At 41.4% G+C, this 18,642-nt stretch overlaps 1 protein-coding gene across 6 annotated transcripts in view; it reads left to right on the top strand.

The window, feature by feature from the left end:
* The window catches only part of LOC134220109 (protein abrupt), a 70,864-nt gene extending 55,393 nt beyond the window's left edge, over positions 1–15,471 (top strand). For all 6 annotated transcript variants that reach the window (XM_062699090.1, XM_062699089.1, XM_062699094.1 and 3 more), the window contains exons 3-5: positions 719–1,036; positions 1,397–2,640; positions 14,469–15,471. In XM_062699090.1, coding sequence (XP_062555074.1) covers positions 719–1,036; positions 1,397–2,640; positions 14,469–15,090 — 2,184 coding nt within the window. In that variant the 3' untranslated portion in view covers positions 15,091–15,471. The remainder of the gene's footprint in view (positions 1–718; positions 1,037–1,396; positions 2,641–14,468) is intronic.
* Positions 15,472–18,642: the final 3,171 nt, after the last annotated feature.

Genomic DNA, 18,642 nt, shown 5'->3' with positions numbered 1-18,642 from the left:
AAGGCCATTTGTTCCAATGCCACTTGGCCGAATAACGCGTTAGGCCTAAAGTCTTCTAGCCGAATCTCATCTCAAAGCCAAAGTACGAGTTTAAATGAAAACATCCTGCTTTTGATAGTTTTAAGTTTCTATGTAATTTTCCTTCGTAGGGAAGAGGAAAGCTAAATGATTAATTGTGATTTTACCAAACAAATGCCGGAGATTGGCTGAACTAACATGTTATGTAGGGTTACTGCTCCTGGACTTCATCTCATAGCTCCGATATTCATCCTACGAAAAACAAAGCAATGAAAAGGAATTTGATTTGTTTCTTATTTTTGTGATTTTTTTAGCATTGGTGCTGCATTTCTTTGTTTCGCGATAAGATGAATATATGTTCAGTGAGATGGAGAATGGAACAGTTCCCCTTCATGTTACGAAACAGAAAAGATGGAGGAAGACAAGTGTGAACGATTGAGCCGTTTTCTCATTTATATTTTTTGCGTTTCATTCAATGATTCGTTAATTTATTCCATAGATCTGATCCGGTTGAAACTCTGATGGAAAAGTAAAATAAATATAGGAAACAAAAATGGGAGATTTTCTGGTATAAAAGAAGTTCAACATGCCTTTCATACGTATTTTAAGTCTAACAAACTATTATCACCTGCACATCAATATATCGATAACATTGTAATCGAATGTCATTTACATTCTGCTCAATTTTGTAATCCAACAGGCAAGTCTACTCAGCTCCTTACCACTGCTTCTGGACCAGTCCCACTTGACCGATGTGACGCTAATAGCAGAAGGACGCAATATTAAGGCACATCGCGTGGTCCTCAGCGCTTGCAGCACATTCTTCTCGGAGCTGTTTCGAACGCTGGATGGGCCATTGTATCCGGTGGTTGTTCTACCAGGCGCCTCTTTCCACGCGGTTGTGGCACTACTCACTTTCATGTACTCCGGTGAGGTTAATGTATATGAGGAACAAATCTCTACCCTGCTCTCGCTGGCCGAGACATTGGGTATCAAAGGATTAGCGGACTTCAGTGGAGTAAGTATCGAGTTATCATTCTCATAATAAGGCAGCAAGATAAAATCCAAACACTTCTATAAGAAAAATATTCGCGAATAAAAAGTATGCAGGCAAGATTGACCACTTTTGGTCTAAGCCTGAAAGAAGCAGCAGACAAAAAGTATACAATCCAGCTCTTTATTTATATTCCCTTATGCTTTTATTCACTCACCTATTTCTAAAGAAATGTTTCGTAGCGTCTGCATTATTATGGATTCGAATAGTTTTTTTTATATACTGGACATATATATTCTACTCAGCGAACAAGAAGCATATGACCAGTACAAAAACAATTACTCATAATAGACTGTAATAAATTTAACACACAATCATTCTCAGAATTCGCAAAAATCCAGCACTCCAACGACTGAAGCTTCTTCTCGGGAATCGGAAATCCCATCGCCTTACCAAGCTATCAAAATGGAATCCCCAGGAGATTCCTACTTTCCACGACCCTTCAATTTCCATTCGCCACTTTTCCCGCAAGCACTCAACCTGGCGACACACAACAACAATAATAGCAGTAGCAATAACAATAATAACATCACCTCAAGTAAATCGGCGGACCCGTTTTCACGATTTCTTCCGCAGAAGTGTGATATGATGCCAAGCGAAGCGCTTTGGAAGATGAATGAGGAAGGTGAAACTATAAATAGAGACAACAAAAGTGGCAGCAATAATGGTCCCAGCACCAATAACAGCAACAACTTAGAGGATCGACAATCTGTCAATGCTAATAATAAGAACAACATTACCAGTCAGAGTACCAGTCAGTCCCAGGGAGAGAAGCCGAATGTGACAAAAAACGACACAGAATCGGCTGCCACCGGTGGAGATCCTAAATTTAATCTCGATGGTACTCAGCTTCCCCACGCGCAGCATGATTCCACACCATCTACGCCTTCCAGCATCCCAGACGAACAGCGTTCCCTGAACACTTGTTCTGTCAAGAGATCCACCAGTCAGGAGAGCAAGCGAAAGAAAATCGACAAAATTGCTGAGAATCTCCGCACGCAAACGTCTGCTACGGCAGCCGCTGCCGCCGCCGCTGCAGCCGCCGCAGCCTCATTCAACAAGCATTTGCTGCAATCCTTGAAATTCCCACCGAGCTCGCAGTCACTCTCGCAGTTACATTTCTTCAGCAAACCCCCCACCGCAACGCCAGTGAGCAATCAGCAGCCATCCTTTCTGGCGCACCATTTCCTAACGAACGAGTCTGCATCGAAAACACCAGAAAATCTGATTCTACCGGATCCAGCTCACCCCAGCTCGGGGGGCGCGGCAGGGACGCTTCTGAACCACGCAGGTGGAACGATGTCTCCGATTGCTTCGTCCGCCTGTTCCGGCACGACGGCTACGACGATTACCCCTTCCATGGCGATGGACATTGTCGGAGCGTCATCGCTTAGTGCTGCGAACAGTATGCTGAAGGCCGCCGCCGCCGCTGGGCATCACCTGAGCCCAAGCGGAACGCCACCGCAGAAACCACCCACCAAGCTGTACGCCACGTGTTTCATTTGCAACAAGCAACTCAGCAATCAGTACAATCTGCGGGTGCATCTGGAGACGCATCAAAATGTCAGGTGAGTGGTTGAGTGGTACCTATGCAAACTAAATAAAGGGGAATCGGTTTGAAATTAAAATTCGCTAGCGGAGTGAAACAAGCCATCAGTGGCCAAAATCAGAGATTGTCAAATTAATTGGAACTGCAGCACAGTATTTCAAGCATGTTTCTTTCGAAATAAGTTTCTCTGCTTCATGACCATGTATTGTGTGAAATGAATAAATTCTTAGAAAATAGAAAGATGTTAGTACCAAGTCTCTAAATGAACACCATCACAACAGCAATGAATCACAACGAATAACAGCCACTTGTTATGTCATTCAGGCAACGGTTTCCCCTTCCAGCATTTCCACATTGGCTATTTTGCTAGGTCACTTTTTAGAATATGTACCCAGAAAAAAAAACTTTCAGACAAATAACATAACAACGGAAATCTTGATTATATTTCTAGTCGATTAGGTGAACGAAACGCTATAAAATCTGTGGTCCAAACATTTTTTGAAATTGGATGATCACGTTCTAAAAAAATGGATTATTATCGAAGTTTCATGTAACTCCGATTTTTTTCACAGAAAGCTGGGGAATGTAATTAAAAATCAGATATACGAGGTATTACAATATATCCCATCGGCGATATAATAGGAAAATCATGGCAATTTATCCTCCTCTTATATAAAAATCCTTTCTTGAGACGAATCCAAAATTTGAGAAAATCATTTCTTTGCAATTCCAGATCGTAATTACAGTTCGTGCTTGCGAGATAAAATGGCCTACTTTGCGTACAAATAATATGTGTGCTTTTTAAAAAAAAAATTAAGTGGTGGAATTCAATGGGATTGTTCAAACTCGTCTTATGACAGGAAAAAAATGAAAAAAAATCTCGTTTTATTGTCTCCCAAAGAACCCATATTTTTTTAAGCATCTAAGTAGGGGGAATGACGGCTTTGGCAGGTTTTGTTCTATTATAGGCGGAGGGGTTTTTTATGACTGACTATGCTCAAATTTGGCCTTAACATTCTTTGCATATCAAAGAATATTGTGGCCAAATTTCATGAAATTTGGTCGACAAAAACCCCCCTGACAATAATAGAACAAAACCTGCCAAAGCCGTCTTTCCCCCTTGAAAATCGAAAAAAAAGCCGAAAAAGTGCTGCACGTGTGAAACGTCCTGAAAAAATCACCCGAAGTTCGTTCAAAATCGAGCAAATGTTGAAATGGCAAATTTAAAAAAAGCATTTTTTTTTTATTTTTGTTTTAAATTTTTAAAAAATGGAGCCGTCGAAAAATATGGGTTTAGGAAATTTGACCTTGAATAAAATAAAGTTTAAAACAGTTAAAACAAAGACTTTCCTGTCGCGGATGACGCGCCGATGACGTTGCGTTTACCAGGTTGAATGGATTGGAAAATAATCTAGACCATGGATTGCCAAGCTGTGGCTTGCGACCCCCGGGGGGTCGTAGGCTCAATGTTAAGTCGCGAAAGACAAATCTAGATTCATACCTTTGTCACTATTTTGTACCACAAATCTATACCAGCTTTTAGATACCGATCTAAGTAATGACTGGATGATTAGAGAATAACAAACTAAAAGAGGTCAATGGCCTTCTTTTGTTGTACAAATGACAAATAGAACGAAGTTCAATACAATCCACATCTAATCAGAATCCAATCCAGAACTAATTCAAATCAAATCCAAAACCCATCTAAATCCAAATCACATCAAACCCAAGTTTAATTTATATCAAAATTCAATCAAAATCTAATTTAAATCCGATCCATGTCAAATTCAAATATTATTTATTTATTCATACTAATGCCGAAGTGGCCTGTGCGGTATATAAGAGTCTTCTCCATTCGGCTCGGTCCATGGCTACACGTCGCCAACCACGCAGTCTACGGAGGGTCCGCAAGTCATCTTCCACCTCGCACCTCGGTGCGCACCTCGCCTTCTTGTGCCCGTCGGATTGTTGTCGAGAACCATTTTCACCGGGTTACTGTCCGACATTCTGGCTACGTGCCCGGCCCACCGCAGTCGTCCGATTTTCGCGGTGTGAACGATGGATGGTTCTCCCAACAGCTGATGCAACTCGTGGTTCATTCGCCTCCTCCACGTACCGTCCGCCATCTGCACCCCACCATAGATGGTACGCAGCACTTTCCTTTCGAAAACTCCAAGTGCGCGTTGGTCCTCCACGAGCATCGTCCAGGTCTCGTGTCCGTAGAGGACTACCGGTCTAATGAGCGTTTTGTAGATTGTCAGTATGGTACGGCGGCGAACTCTATTCGAACGGAGCGTCTTGCGGAATCCAAAGTATGTACGATTTCCTGCCACTATACGTATCCGAATTTCTCTGCTGGTATCATGTTCGGCAGTCACCAGTGATCCCAAGTACACAAATTCTTCTACCACCTCGATATCGTCACCACCGATGCAAACTCGCGGTGGGTGGCTCACATTGTCTTCTCTTGAACCTCTTCCTATCATGTACTTCGTGTGTACCAAATAGCTGATCGGACTTATTGAAAATTGTACCACTCGTGTTAAACCCTGCTCTTCATATTACCCCTTCCAAAGCGATGTTGAATAGCAGACACGAAAGACCATCACCTTGCCGTAACCCTCTGCGGGTTTCGAAGGGACTCGAGAATGCCCCTGAAACTCGAACTACGCACATCACCCGATCCATCGTCGCTTTGATCAACCGTGTCAGTTTATCCGGAAATCTGTGTTCGTGGATTAGCTGTCATAGCTAGTCCCGATCGATTGTATCATATGCGGCTTTGAAGTCGATGAATAGATGATGTGTGGGCACGTTGTATTCGCGGCATTTCTGCAGTACTTGGCGAATGGCGAACACCTGGTCCGTGGTGGAGCGTTCGCCCATAAAACCCGCCTGGTACTGCCCCACGAACTCCCTTGCAATTGGTGCTAGTCGACGGCATAAAATTTGGGAGTGTACCTTGTAGGCGGCGTTCAGCAATGTGATTGCGCGGTAGTTGCTACAATCCAGCTTATCGCCCTTTTTGTAGATGGGACACACGACACCTGCCATCCACTCCTGCGGCAAAACTTCCTCCTCCCAAATCTTGGTAATGAACCAGTGCAGCGCTCTAGCCAGTGCCTCACCACCGTGTTTAAATAGCTCCCCTGGTAGTTGGTCAACCCCAGGGGCTTTGTTGTTCTTCAGCCGGCCAATCTCCTCCTGGATTTCCTGGAGATCCGGAGCCGGTAGAATTATGTCCCGCGCGCGTTCCCCCAGGTCCATCACCATACCGCAATCTTCGTCTGCCACATCGCCATTCAGGTGCTCTTCATAGTGCTGCCGCCTCTTTTGGATTACCTCACGCTCGTTCGTAACAAGGTTCCCGTTTATGCCCTTACACATATCAGGCTGTGGCACGTGGGCCTTACGTGAACGGTTCAAATTTTCATAGAACTTTCGTGAAATATTAGCGCGGTACAGTTGCTCCGTCTCTTCACTGTCTCGATCCTGCTGACGCTTTTTCCTCCGGAAAATCGAGTTTTGTCTGTTCTAAGCCTGTTTATATCGTGCCTCGTTCGCCCTCGTGCGGTGTTGCAGCAATCTCGCCCATGCTGCATTCTTCTCTTCTACTAACTGCTCACATTCGCCGTCATACCAGTCGTTTCTCTGATCCGGGGGCACCGTGCCAAGTGCAGCGGTTGCGGTGCTACCAATGGCGGATCGTATGTCTCTCCAGCCATCTTCAAGAGACGCTGCGCCTAGCTGCTCTTCCGTTGGGAGTGCCACTTCCAGCTGCTGCACGTAGTCTTGGGCTAGTCTACCGTCTTGTAGCCGCCCAATGTTAAGCCGCGGCGTCCGACTTCGACGCGTGTTGTACAACGTCGAGAGTTTTGAGCGCAGGCATACTGCTACGAGGTAGTGGTCGGATTCAATACGAGTGCGAACGTTCGTGATGTCGGAGAAGAATTTACCGTCGATTAGAACGTGGTCGATTTGGTTTTCCGTTTCTAGGTTAGGTGATCTCCATGTGACCTTGTGGATATTTTTGCAGGGAAAGAAGGTGCTTCGGACTACCATTCCGCGGGAGGCTGCAAGGTTTATGCATCTTTGGCCGTTGTCATTCGATACGGTGTGCAGACTATCCGGTCCGATGACCGGTCTATACATTTCCTCCCTTCCTACCTGTGCGTTCATGTCACCGATGACGATTTTGACGACCCGCAGTGGGCATCCATATGTCTGCTCCAGCTGAACGCTTCTTTCTCTTCGTCGGGTCTCCCTTCGTGTTGGCTATGCACGTTGATGATGCTATAGTTGAAGAAACGGTCTTTAATCCTCAGCTTGCACATCCTTGCGTTGATTGGCTGCCACCCAATCACGCGTTGGCGCATCTTACCCAGCACTATGAAGCCGGTTCCCAGCTCGTTGGTGGTGCCACAGCTTTGGTAGAAGGTAGCCGCTCGATGCCCGCTTTTCCACACTTTCTGTCCTGTCCAGCAAATCTCCTGCAGCGCCACGACGTCGAAGTAGCGGGGATGTAATTCATCGTAGATCATCCTGTCGCAAACTGCGAAACCTAGCGAAATCTAATTCCAAATCTAATTCAAATCCAATTCAATTTCAAATCTAATTTAAATTCAATCCAAATACAATCCAAATCCAATCCATATCAAATTCAAATCCAATTTTATTTCGAATCTAAAAATAATCCAATCCAAATCCAATCCAAATCAAATCCAAATCTAGTTCAAATCAAAATCTAATTCAAATCCGATCTAAATCCAATACAAAATCGATCCAATCCAATCACATCATATCCAAATCTAATAATTATCCAAATCCAATTCAAATACAATATAAATCAAATCTACATCCACTTCGAATCCAATGCAAATCCAATCCAAATTCAATCTAAAACCTATCTAAATCCAATCAAAATTCAATCCAAATCCAATTCAAAATCAACCCAAAACCAATCCAAATACCATCCAAATCCAATCAAATTCCACATCCAATTCAAAAAGAAAAAAAGATACAATGATGGGATTTGAATAAATTTATTATGATTTTACGCGAACTCATTTTTATCTAATTTATAAAAATCAATGCATTTGTACCTGTTGGGTCGCAACCAATTTGGGATACTGCTAGGTAAGTCGCATATCCAAAATTCTTGGAAACCTCTGACAGTTATCCAGTGTTTGTTGAATGGATGAAATAAGCAGCCTAGTGACGATCTCGAGTAGAGCACGATGAATCAGTTGCGATGGACCCTCCCAGATTGACCGCAGACTGATGGTTGCACAGGTAGTAGCTTGACGAACGAACATAGGCCACCCCGTGCCTGATACCATGATATCGGCAGAATTCATCACGAAATCGATCCGGGAATCATCCCGGCGAAGTAGCGGCTAGACTATGCTGCAATCCTATCTTCTCGACAATCTCGGGTGTAGGCGGGATAGCGATGGTTTTTCATGAAGATGTCTCTCGTGGGTGCTTCGACGATCGTCCGTCGGCCGCTGCGGCAGTGGTGGCTATGCGAACAAAACATTCCTTCAGTTGTTTTTAATTCAATATAACTAGTATGCGGGAGCCGGATGTCTCCCGCAGGCGCTCTTGTGTCTTCATTGGGAGAGGCCTAGTTCTCCACAATTGTTGTTGGTTGGTCGTTGTCGGAGATGGGAAGGATGCATATCTTCGAGATCGCACGGACAAAATTTCCGTCCTTGGTCTGAACGGTAACGACCCTGATATTTCCATCAGCTCCGGGATGAACCTGAGCTAGCCTTCCTAGGAGCCATTTAAGAGGATGCTGGTTGTCCTCCTTTATCAGCACCATATTGCCGACGAACAAATTGTTCTTCTGTCCGGACCACTTGATCCTGTTATGCGAGTCGGACAAGTATTGCGTGGACCATCTGGACTACACACGCAGAACGAAGTCGAGAGTCGACCCTCTGGAATATCCTTCAGCCACGGCTCTGCCACCGCAGTCAGCGGTCGCTACACAAGAAAATGGCCGGCTGTCAGTACGTTTAGGTCACTAGGGTCGTTGCGGATTTTCGTGAGTGGTCTGGAGTGGAGGAGAAATTTGGGGACTTGTCTGGAATGAAATTAAATTCAATTTCCACGTCCACAGCACCAGTTGCGATTGAACACTGCTGATCCTTGAAAAGTGCAGCTAATGTGTCTAACTGTCGCCTTGTTCCAACAAAATTAGGCCCAGTGTTCGCACATTATGAGGGCTGGTTTACCCCTTCTGGCCACGAACCTCTTCAGAGCGCCCAGGAATCCTGGAGTCGTTAATTCTGCAAAATTCTCAATATGAACCGCCTTGGTCACCAGGCATACGAAGATTGCAGCGTAATGCTTCACCGTAGTTCTCCTTCTGTTGGGGTAGCAGATCAGGAAGGGGCCTCAATAGTCAACGCCAACCCGGAGCAATGGTGGAGCTGTAGTGATTCGTTCCACTGGGAGATCGGCCTAATTGATCCTGCACCACTGGCTTATTACGGAAACAAGGAAGGCATCTGTGCATAATCATTCGGGCAAGACATCGGGCGTTGAGAGCCCAATATTATTCGCGTACACTGACTACCAACACTTGAGGCTACCAACACTGAGGTCTAAGACGGCCTCACAGTTGAGGTCGAAATACGTATCTGCAAAGATTACAAAACGTAGTGAAATTAAATGGAAAGTACTAAACTCGTCCTAGACGGTTGAATACATTCCACTAAAAAGAGCGTAAAATATTTTTTCTGAGAATGGGATGCTTCCGATTCATGGAAATTGGGGCATTTCCAACCGGCTGCTGACTCGAAGTACGCCTGCAATCAGGCGTGGGTGTAATGTCCTGATTCGAGATGTTGTTAATGTAACAGTGACCTGACCTGAGTGTAACAGATGTGTACGAGCGAGAAACCGGACTTGTACAACCTTGGAGTATTCGGGTGCGATGCGTACGTACAGGTGCCGGACCAAAAGCGGTCGAAGCTGGATTACTAATCGGTGAAACTTACCTTCGTAGGGTACGCAGAAGATCGAGAGGGGTATCGTTTTGTAGACCGATCAACGCTCAGTCGGGATGCCAAATTCATAGAACTGGCAAATGGTTCTGATCAAATCAACGAACCGCCTCAACCGGAACCCGTGGCAGAGCCGAAGCCTCAATATCTCTAACAGATCCCACCCAACGACTCCAAGAGTATTTGACTTTGACAACTTTCATGGGAAAGAAAGGGGGTGTTGTAATAGCACAATGCATCAACCCACGGTTGTAGTGTAAGGCAGCGGTTCTTAACCTGGGGTACATGTACGCCGGGGGGTACCTTCGCAGGGCCCAGGGGGTACATAGGACAAAAAAGCGTAATGGCGGATGAATTACAATTTTGAACAAAACCTATTGGTAATGGCCCATTGATAATAATCATGGCCCATTAAATCCTGCCCTCCACAACCAGCCCAGTGGGACAAGGGATCAAAAGGACAAAACCTTGAATAGCATAGCATAGAACCCTTGCACAAATCGTAGATGGAGCTGCAGAGATCAAAAGTACAAAACATTGAATGAACAAATTTTAAAAATCTTCTACCTGATCGAAAAAAAAGTTGAATAATATGTTAAGAATATGCTTCCTTACTAAAATCTAGAGTCTACAGATTCGGAAGCCTCCATTTGAGAGACATGAAGACCTTTTCCCGAAAGGCTCAGTTGCTTTGTTGCAAAAGAATTGGAAGCTTTCTCCTTTAAACTTTTTTTTTTCTTTTCTCCTTCTTTCAAAAGGCTCGGAAGGATCCTCCCAAGAGGTTCGAAGGCCTAATTTTAAGAGGTACATAAACTTTCTTATACGAAGCTCGTAAAGCTTCTTCCAAGGAGCTCGGAAGCTTTCTTTCCTTTCAAGATACTCAATCAAATCGGAAAAGAATATTTCTGCTCGTCCGTTGCTGCCACAACATTTTATAAAATCCGATTAGTGTTCTTCTGCTAAATCTTTCGCACGTACTAGTTGCAACCATAATGCACAATTCTAGATCGTGGTGTGGCTTCAAACTTCGGTATGTATAAAGTATAGTAAGATAAACAATATTATTCAATTTTTATTCATATTATAGGCACTTGTATCGATAGAAGTGCGCGCGTGAAAGTAGCAGCAGGCTAGATATTAGGGTGGTTCAAAAAAATCGATTTTGCTCCATAGTGCTCATCTGATTCTTTACCATGTTCTGAGTGTCCTCTGAAAATTTGAGCTTATTTGGATTAAAACTGATTTAGCACAAGCCGTTTCAAGTTTGCATGCAAATTAGTATGGGGAATTTTATTTTTTCATTATACTGTTAATGACGTTTCCCCATTAAGCGCAGGTTAAAAGAAAACCTACATAGCTAAAAGGGATACTCAACAGCTTTCACCCAACGAAAACCGCATGTTGATTAATCGTCCCAATAATTAGTAATGTAGGTGGATACCTCAATAAATGCAAAAGTTCTAAGGGGTAGAAAAAGGTTGAGAACCGCTGGTGTAGCGTGAAAGTAATACTCTTCAGCTGTCACATCATCGATCTACCAACGGTACTGGAGTATTGCTCAATTCATATCTTGCTGATGATGTTGAGCTTTACATCACGAGAACTGGTCAGAATGGTGAATAAGGACCATGAACAAGTGGCAGACTGCTTACGGCAAATCAATCTCCGGGAAAATCCACCTAAAACAAGGCCTGGTTCGTCACAAGCAGACGTCATATTGCTAGTAAATTTACTCCACCCGTTTCTGGAATCGTAATTGATCAGTTAAAACAGTCATCCTCGGAATCGTTTTTCGGAGCGACTTGCAGTACAACAGACTGATTACTTAGCAATGTGGCATTAGAGTGGCCCAAGCTTATATGGAAAAAGTGAAAAGTCTGGAATTTCAAACCTTGCACCCTTAAATGACAGTTTGGGGCCCCAGAAGCTCCCCTGAAAATTTCAGCTCATTCGGTCCAGTGGTTAACGTGCGCAAATGGCTCAAAGTTTGTATGGGAAAAGTGATCCAAATGTATGAGGAAACGCAATCGTTTCAGTTTTTTGCTTCTAGGTGGCGCTGTAGTCGACGGATTCCTGTTGTGGACAAAATGTAGAACCTTTTTTATATAAGGAAGCGACTGGTGAAGACCGGATGTAAATCCTTTTGAAATTGGCCAAGTTATAAGCATCCAAAGTCGAGGGTGTCGAGCCTGTCTCCCAGGGGTGTTTAAAATGAGAGGTACGTTGCTCCGACCATTGCGGCGGCGATGCAGGCGTATTCGGTGCCGTGCGAAATTAAATGCATGATTATCACGCAATCTCGCGAATTTTTATCCGATTGGTAAATACTTTCCGTGCTCTGTACAGTAGTGTAGCTAGAGAGGGAGGGGGTGACTTACCACTGAAGCCAACGAGCTGAAATTTTTAAGGGGAGACAAAATTCATGAAATATTTGTAACGAGTTGTTTTCGGACATCGTGATGCTCGTTGCATCAATTTTAGAACGATATGATATAATCGTTACAGACAGAGGGACAGAAGGACAGAAAGACAGAGAGATATTATATAAGTTATATATTTTTCAAACAACAGTTTTAATGTTTACGGCATAATTTATTAACTGTATAAAACTACAAAGTTATCAACAAACAACACTTATACCTATATTAATTATTCATTTCAACTGCTAGGCGTTCCTTTATAACAAAGCGAGTGCAACCTGGAAAATTTTGCCTATGCTGTTGAGCAACTTTGAGAAGATATTGAAGCTGTTCTTCATTTTTTGTCAGTTTTCCACAAAAATCTTGAACTAGTTTAACTCTCTTTCAGCACAGTTATTCACTACCAAAAATGAATTAATTTTATTTCTACTTTCAACAAATTCTTCCAATTCATCCCATTTACTAGGATCTTCTTTGAGAAAATTTGCAGATATACCAGAAATTTCAAAAAAAAAATTAAAAGTATTTTGAGAAACAAAATCCGAAAGCGTACAAGAAGTCAACATATCGATCGTAGATACTTTCAATTTTATTTTTCTTACTTCATCACCCTTACAAGATTTTAAATTGTGTGCCATTTCTATTTTTTTTAACAGTAGATATTTCTGGGTCGAAAAAAGCCAGAGCGACTAGTTCTTCACTCAAGTACCATAGATGATTTGCAAATCTTGAAGCCGCAGCCATATACACATTTCTTGATTGATCAGGGAAAGTATCTCGTAAAGTTATCAATTTTTTTGCCAGGTTTAGATCATTTCGTGCTGCTGATGAGGGTAAAGGAGCTTTAAACCAAGACCAAATGTAAACTCGTAAAATAAAAGCACACATTACTAGAATTTTTCGCCTTTCATCAACGGTCATGTCAAATTGGCCTCTTAACAGCCATAAGACAATATATTGCTTTCGCCATCCATCTGGCATTGCTATGTGCTCCTGGTGGCGAAAATTTAATTCTTTTCTCACCAAGAAATGCTAAAGATAAATTTAGCAATTCTTTATAGTCTTGTCGTTGCTGTTGAATATTGAGTTGGTTTTTCAAAAATTCAATCAAATGTTGTGTTTCATCACCAAGGATCTCAATAATGTTTTCGTCTACCATATTTTCATCGAAGGATTGATCCATAGTAGGCCATGCCGATTTAAATTTTATAAAAATACTTGAAGAAGGGCCTTTTGAAGGAAATAGTTTTTCCCAAGCTACTGTCATCAAAACTTCGGCAATATGATGCCTACACGCCAGCCATAAAAGATCTCTGCCAATCCGCTTCTCGATTAGGGTACAAGCGCCTTTTATGATTCTTGTATTTGCTGCTGTTGTATCAAATCCCATTGCATAGATGCGATCGCTTAGTTCCCATGCATTCATCAATTTAGAAACTTCGGTTGCCTGTCTTTCACCAGTTCCAGAAGACAATTTTGGGACTCCAAGCAGCTGAACATTTGCTCCAGAAGATACCAAAACTGGCAATCTTTCTACTTTGTCAGTACCTGAAAAGAAAAAAAATCAGATAGATTATTTAAAAATGTTAAAAATATGTTACAAAAAGATTCTTTAAAAAAAAAAAAATACCAAATGTAATCTAAAATTGTAGGAAAGAAATTTCAAAAAACAAAAAAAAACCTTTCGATTACTTCAAATCATGCTTAGTTAGAAGATATCCAAAAATCATAACACAGAATAACACATTTCAATGCTATAAAAAATACTCAAATATATTACCGGTGAGATCTTGAAGCAGCTTTTCATCCCAATGTACAACAAGTGGTCCATTTAGATCAAAATTGCTTTGGATATTTTGAGCAATCTCTTCGCGATATTCTGCACGGGCCCTTGAGATTGTTTGTCTGCTAACGATAAAATCGTCTGAAAAATAGATAAAGTTGGATGCTTATAACTTGGCCAATTTCAACATTTTGTCCACAACAGGAATCCGTCGACTACAGCGCCACCTAGAAGCAAAAAACTGAAACGATTGCGTTTCCTCATACATTTGGATCACTTTTCCCATACAAACTTTGAGCCATTTGCGCACGCCAACCACTGGACCGAATGAACTGAAATTTTCAGGGGAGCTTCTGGGACCCCCAAACTGTCATTTAAGGGTGCAAGGTTTGAAATTCAGGATTTCATGCATTTTGGGCCAGTCTAATGTAACCTTCCTGGATGCCCTTTACAATAAGGGAAGAGGCCCCAATAATTTTAGACAATATTTTTTTAATCTTTCATCGAAAAAATATGTCGTATCGAACTGGGACCAAATTATACTACTACTTCTTATAAAAAATTGAATTTAATTTTTCGTAAAAAAAATTTCTGAAAACATAATTATTATTTTTTCATTTATTTACAGGTACGCTTGTACGGTTTGTTCACATGTCTCCCGCAGCAAAGATGCTCTTCGAAAGCACGTATCCTATCGTCATCCTGGAACCCCTAGCCCATGTGACCCGGATACCAAACGAAAGCGATCCAAAGCAAACCTGGGCCAGATAATCAAACAGGAAATGCTCAACGACCAAAACCCCATGAGCCACATGATCAAACAAGAATTTCTTTCCGATCAATCGAGTCAGCTGCACCTTCAGCAACAGCAGCAACAACATCACACAAACCAGCTTCTGGCAAATCTGACATCGCAAGGCAATTCGATTGTCTCGATTCCAACTTTCCTACAGCAGGCCGCCTCCATGCAGTCTGCCTTTTCCCCAAAATCCCTTCTTTTCAATACAGCTTCGATTCCCAGTGCCCTTGCGTCATCCCTTGCCACACCTCCAATACCCGACATCCTCAATCAACCTAAGGATCTTAGCCATCCAACCCTTCTACCGGAAAGCGCGAACAACGGTTCGCCTTCGCCGTCCATCCCGGATTGTGCCACGAAGGCTAATAAAGGATCGTCAGTAAGCATGGACGAAGGTCAACCATCGATTGCGGAAGAACCCGTTGTTCCCGTTGTGGGTTCTGCTCCATGAATGTTCTACTAGTCAATGTTTTCGGAACTGTTTTTCAACAGTGTTACGGCGAGGTGTTACGCTGAATGAGCCATACTCCGCTGAAGCGTGGTCGCATGAGAATTTCTAAAACAGAATAATTGTGAAATGTTTTCGTGCACCCAAAAAAAGTAAATTTATTATTTTTAGGAGAATTTCCATAAAAAATCTTCACTGCTCAAAATGTCGAGTCTCATGAAGCGGGAAGTCATAAATCAACTGTCGAGTCTCCTGCTCCACGTGTTGTATAAATCGCAAAGATTTTGGAATAGGCAAAATACTATGTGATTTCTATAGCACACGTCTATAGACTAACGCAAAATGAACTCCCCCAAGAAATTATGACGTTTGAGCGGGTCGCATAATGAACGCAAAATGAACTTTTGTTCGAGAAGACGACCCGCTCAAATGTCAAAATCCGTCGAGTGAGTGAATTCGATGAACCCCTGCATAAGTCTATAGACCTGTGCAGGAGTTCATCAAATTCACTCACCTGATGGATTTTGACATTTGAGCGAGTCGTCTACTCGAACAAAAGTTCATTTTACGTTCATTATACGAGCCGCTCAAACGGCAGAATTTCTTAGGGGAGTTTATTTTGCATTGATCTATTAGGTTCTGCAGCATGACGTCACGAATGAATTCGGTCCTCGTCAAATGAACTTTTTTGACAGTTCAGTAGTACTTTCCACTGACTCCGACAAGGTTCGAGTTCGTGATTGGTTGGCTGCCCCCGAGTCCAACGCGAAGTACTACTAATCTGTCATCAGTTTGAGGTTAGATGCAGACGCTGCAGAACCTAATTAGGCGTGTTTGTAGAAGACCGGATTAAAAAAATGTCCAAGCCATATACAGTGTTGCCAGATAAAGGATTTTATTTAGCAGCTTAAGTTGACTTTTGAATGTTGAGTCGAAATTTTCAAATTACGCTACATTCGCTAACTCACGTTTTATTTTCACTTTTAGCGAAATCGATAAATTCAATATTCGATAGTTCAATGTTCGTAAGAGAGTAAACAACATCCACGCATGCCAAATTAGCGAACGAACACTGTATTTAGTAAAAATAGTTAAATTGTTTTCGGCTTCGCCGGTTTTTCTATATACACGACTGAAGGTATCAGTACACTTTTTGTAATGATAACATCAACATTAAATAAGATGCCTGAATGAGCTATGTAAATATTTGAAGATAAAACGAAGAGTGATTTACGGCAAATAAACAGAATAAAAAATGTAAGTTGGACAACCAAATTCATCAAAATGAGTCTATTTTTTAGCCAAATCTGGCAACACTGATATGTTTGCTTCTCTTTAAAAATAGCATTTGGCGGGAACCAAAACCATTTCTTTTGATATAAAAGCTTAAAATTAGGTGAAGAAATGCTCAGATCAGAAGTAACACAGAACCATATTTATAAAAGACATTATTAAAATTAATTGTTAAAATTAAGTAGGTAAGTAATATACACACATAAAATCTATAATTAGTTAAATCCCTAACAAACATACTTTTTTCTACTTCTCTCTGTTTTTATATCTTCTTCCCTAGCTGTGATAGTCGATCAAATTGTATAGACTTTTCTGATGCAACAACTTCTAAACAGTCAGTCACAATCAATGTTCCTTCATAGATATCCAAATCATTTCCTATTCTAACCATTGCATTGTTTATCAAAAGGTCATTCTACCTCGAAACAGTAATCTTCAATCCCTTCTCCATTTTACCTTAGCATAACAATCAAATACCTGTTCTAGACAAACTTGTAAAAGACACTCAAACAAACTGTCCCCGTTAATTCTTCGACTAAGCGAGTTGTGCCTTGATTGAAATCGTATGATCTTTTGTGCAAAAGAGTGCCTTCCTCATCACGAGTAACGTAACAAAAAATGAGATATTCTACAAATAAGCAAATAAACATAGTTTAACTAAGCCAAAGCAATTTAACATTAAAAGAGATGTGAAACATGAAAAAGACAGTACCAAGTAGGAACATTTGAGTCTACGATTTTAGTTGTTTCGTATGTTTTAAGAGTTAGGTTTCATTAGTAAAAAAAGGAATGTGTCGAAGCATCGCGCAATTCGGCAATGTTTGATGATTATTATATAGCAAACATGATGTTACCACACCACACTGTTTCTATTAATCGTTAGTGAAACTAACCAATTGAATGCAATATGTTTTATCTATATTTTATTTAATTATGACACATTTGACTATATGTGTAATATTATACTTTAATGTTTTACTTAAATCAAGGAATGTTTTGTTTTTAGAACCATTGTAGTTTGAATATTTCTCAAAACATATGTAACAATAAACCTAATGAGATTTGCCATTTGAAGAAAAAAATGTCAGTTGAAAGAAACTTCATTCTATAACAAAACCACCAACATGAGTCATCAGTGATTTTTTAATTATACCTTTCTGGATACCTTGCGTCGATACAACTATGCCTGCGGCGTATTGTAGAGTTCCATAATAGTCGGTCTTGGGTGATGTTCCTTCAGTTTTTCCGAACGGTTAGGGTCCCAGGTCCGATTTCAACGCGCGGCTCTCCACGAAGTCGACGGCCTCTATCTGGTTCTCTGTTGAAAATAGTTATTGCTGTTTTTCTACCAACATTAACACTGAGGGACCAGTCCACTGAAGTATGTGTGGGGAATAAAGTGAGTCTGAAAAATGCATTTGCATTTGTTGGTTACATTGATGGATAAAGTGGAACGTATTTCTTATTTCATGATAAAAATAATGAAATAAACTAAAATATTTAAAAATTCCATTAATAGAAAAAATGATAACGAATTTGAAATTCAATCGTAGTTGGCATTTGAAATGCCAGCATACTAAGAAGCCAATGAGAAGAAATTTGAAATTCAATCTCAATAGACAGGACAGACAGGAATTCTAGATGATTCGAACGGTGAAAATAAACGATCATTCAGTGTTATGTATTTGAGGCGTGAACATGCGAATTATCCTTCGGTGTTCCGCGCTTGTTTTCGTTGCTAAAAGGCAAATCGGAAGACGGATTTGCTTGGCTACGACAATGACGTAGTCGTTGCTCCCAAGGTAAGAAAGGTCAGCAGTAGAGAAAAGCTGAATGAGGCAAAAAAATATGGTAAGCCTCCGGCGTGAAAATTATGGCAAAAAAAATGATAAGCTATGATTGGTGAAGGGTAAAAAAAAAGGTAAACCCCAGACGAGATATAGCAAAAAATAGTGGTAAGGGGCCGTACACTAATTACGTAAGCAGTTTTTCTGGGTTTTTCAACCCCCCCTCCCCCCATGTAAGATTTTTCCCATACAAATAATTTTTTATTTATATGCAGCGTAAGAAAATGGCCAACCCCCCCTCCCCCCATAAGTGCTTACGTAATTAGTGTACGGCCCCTAAGCCTCAGTCTGAAAAAATGGCAAAAAAATGATGGTAAGTCATGCTACATAAAAGGCAAAAAAAAATAATGGTAAACCTCAGTTGATAAAAGATAAGCCATGATATTCTAAACGCATATAGAAAGAGAGAGAGAAC

This window comes from Armigeres subalbatus, chromosome 3 (assembly GCF_024139115.2).
Source record: "Armigeres subalbatus isolate Guangzhou_Male chromosome 3, GZ_Asu_2, whole genome shotgun sequence".
Taxonomy (NCBI): Eukaryota; Metazoa; Arthropoda; class Insecta; order Diptera; family Culicidae; genus Armigeres; species Armigeres subalbatus.
Note: the sequence above shows the minus strand (reverse complement) of the source record. Positions and strands in the feature narration are given on the sequence as shown.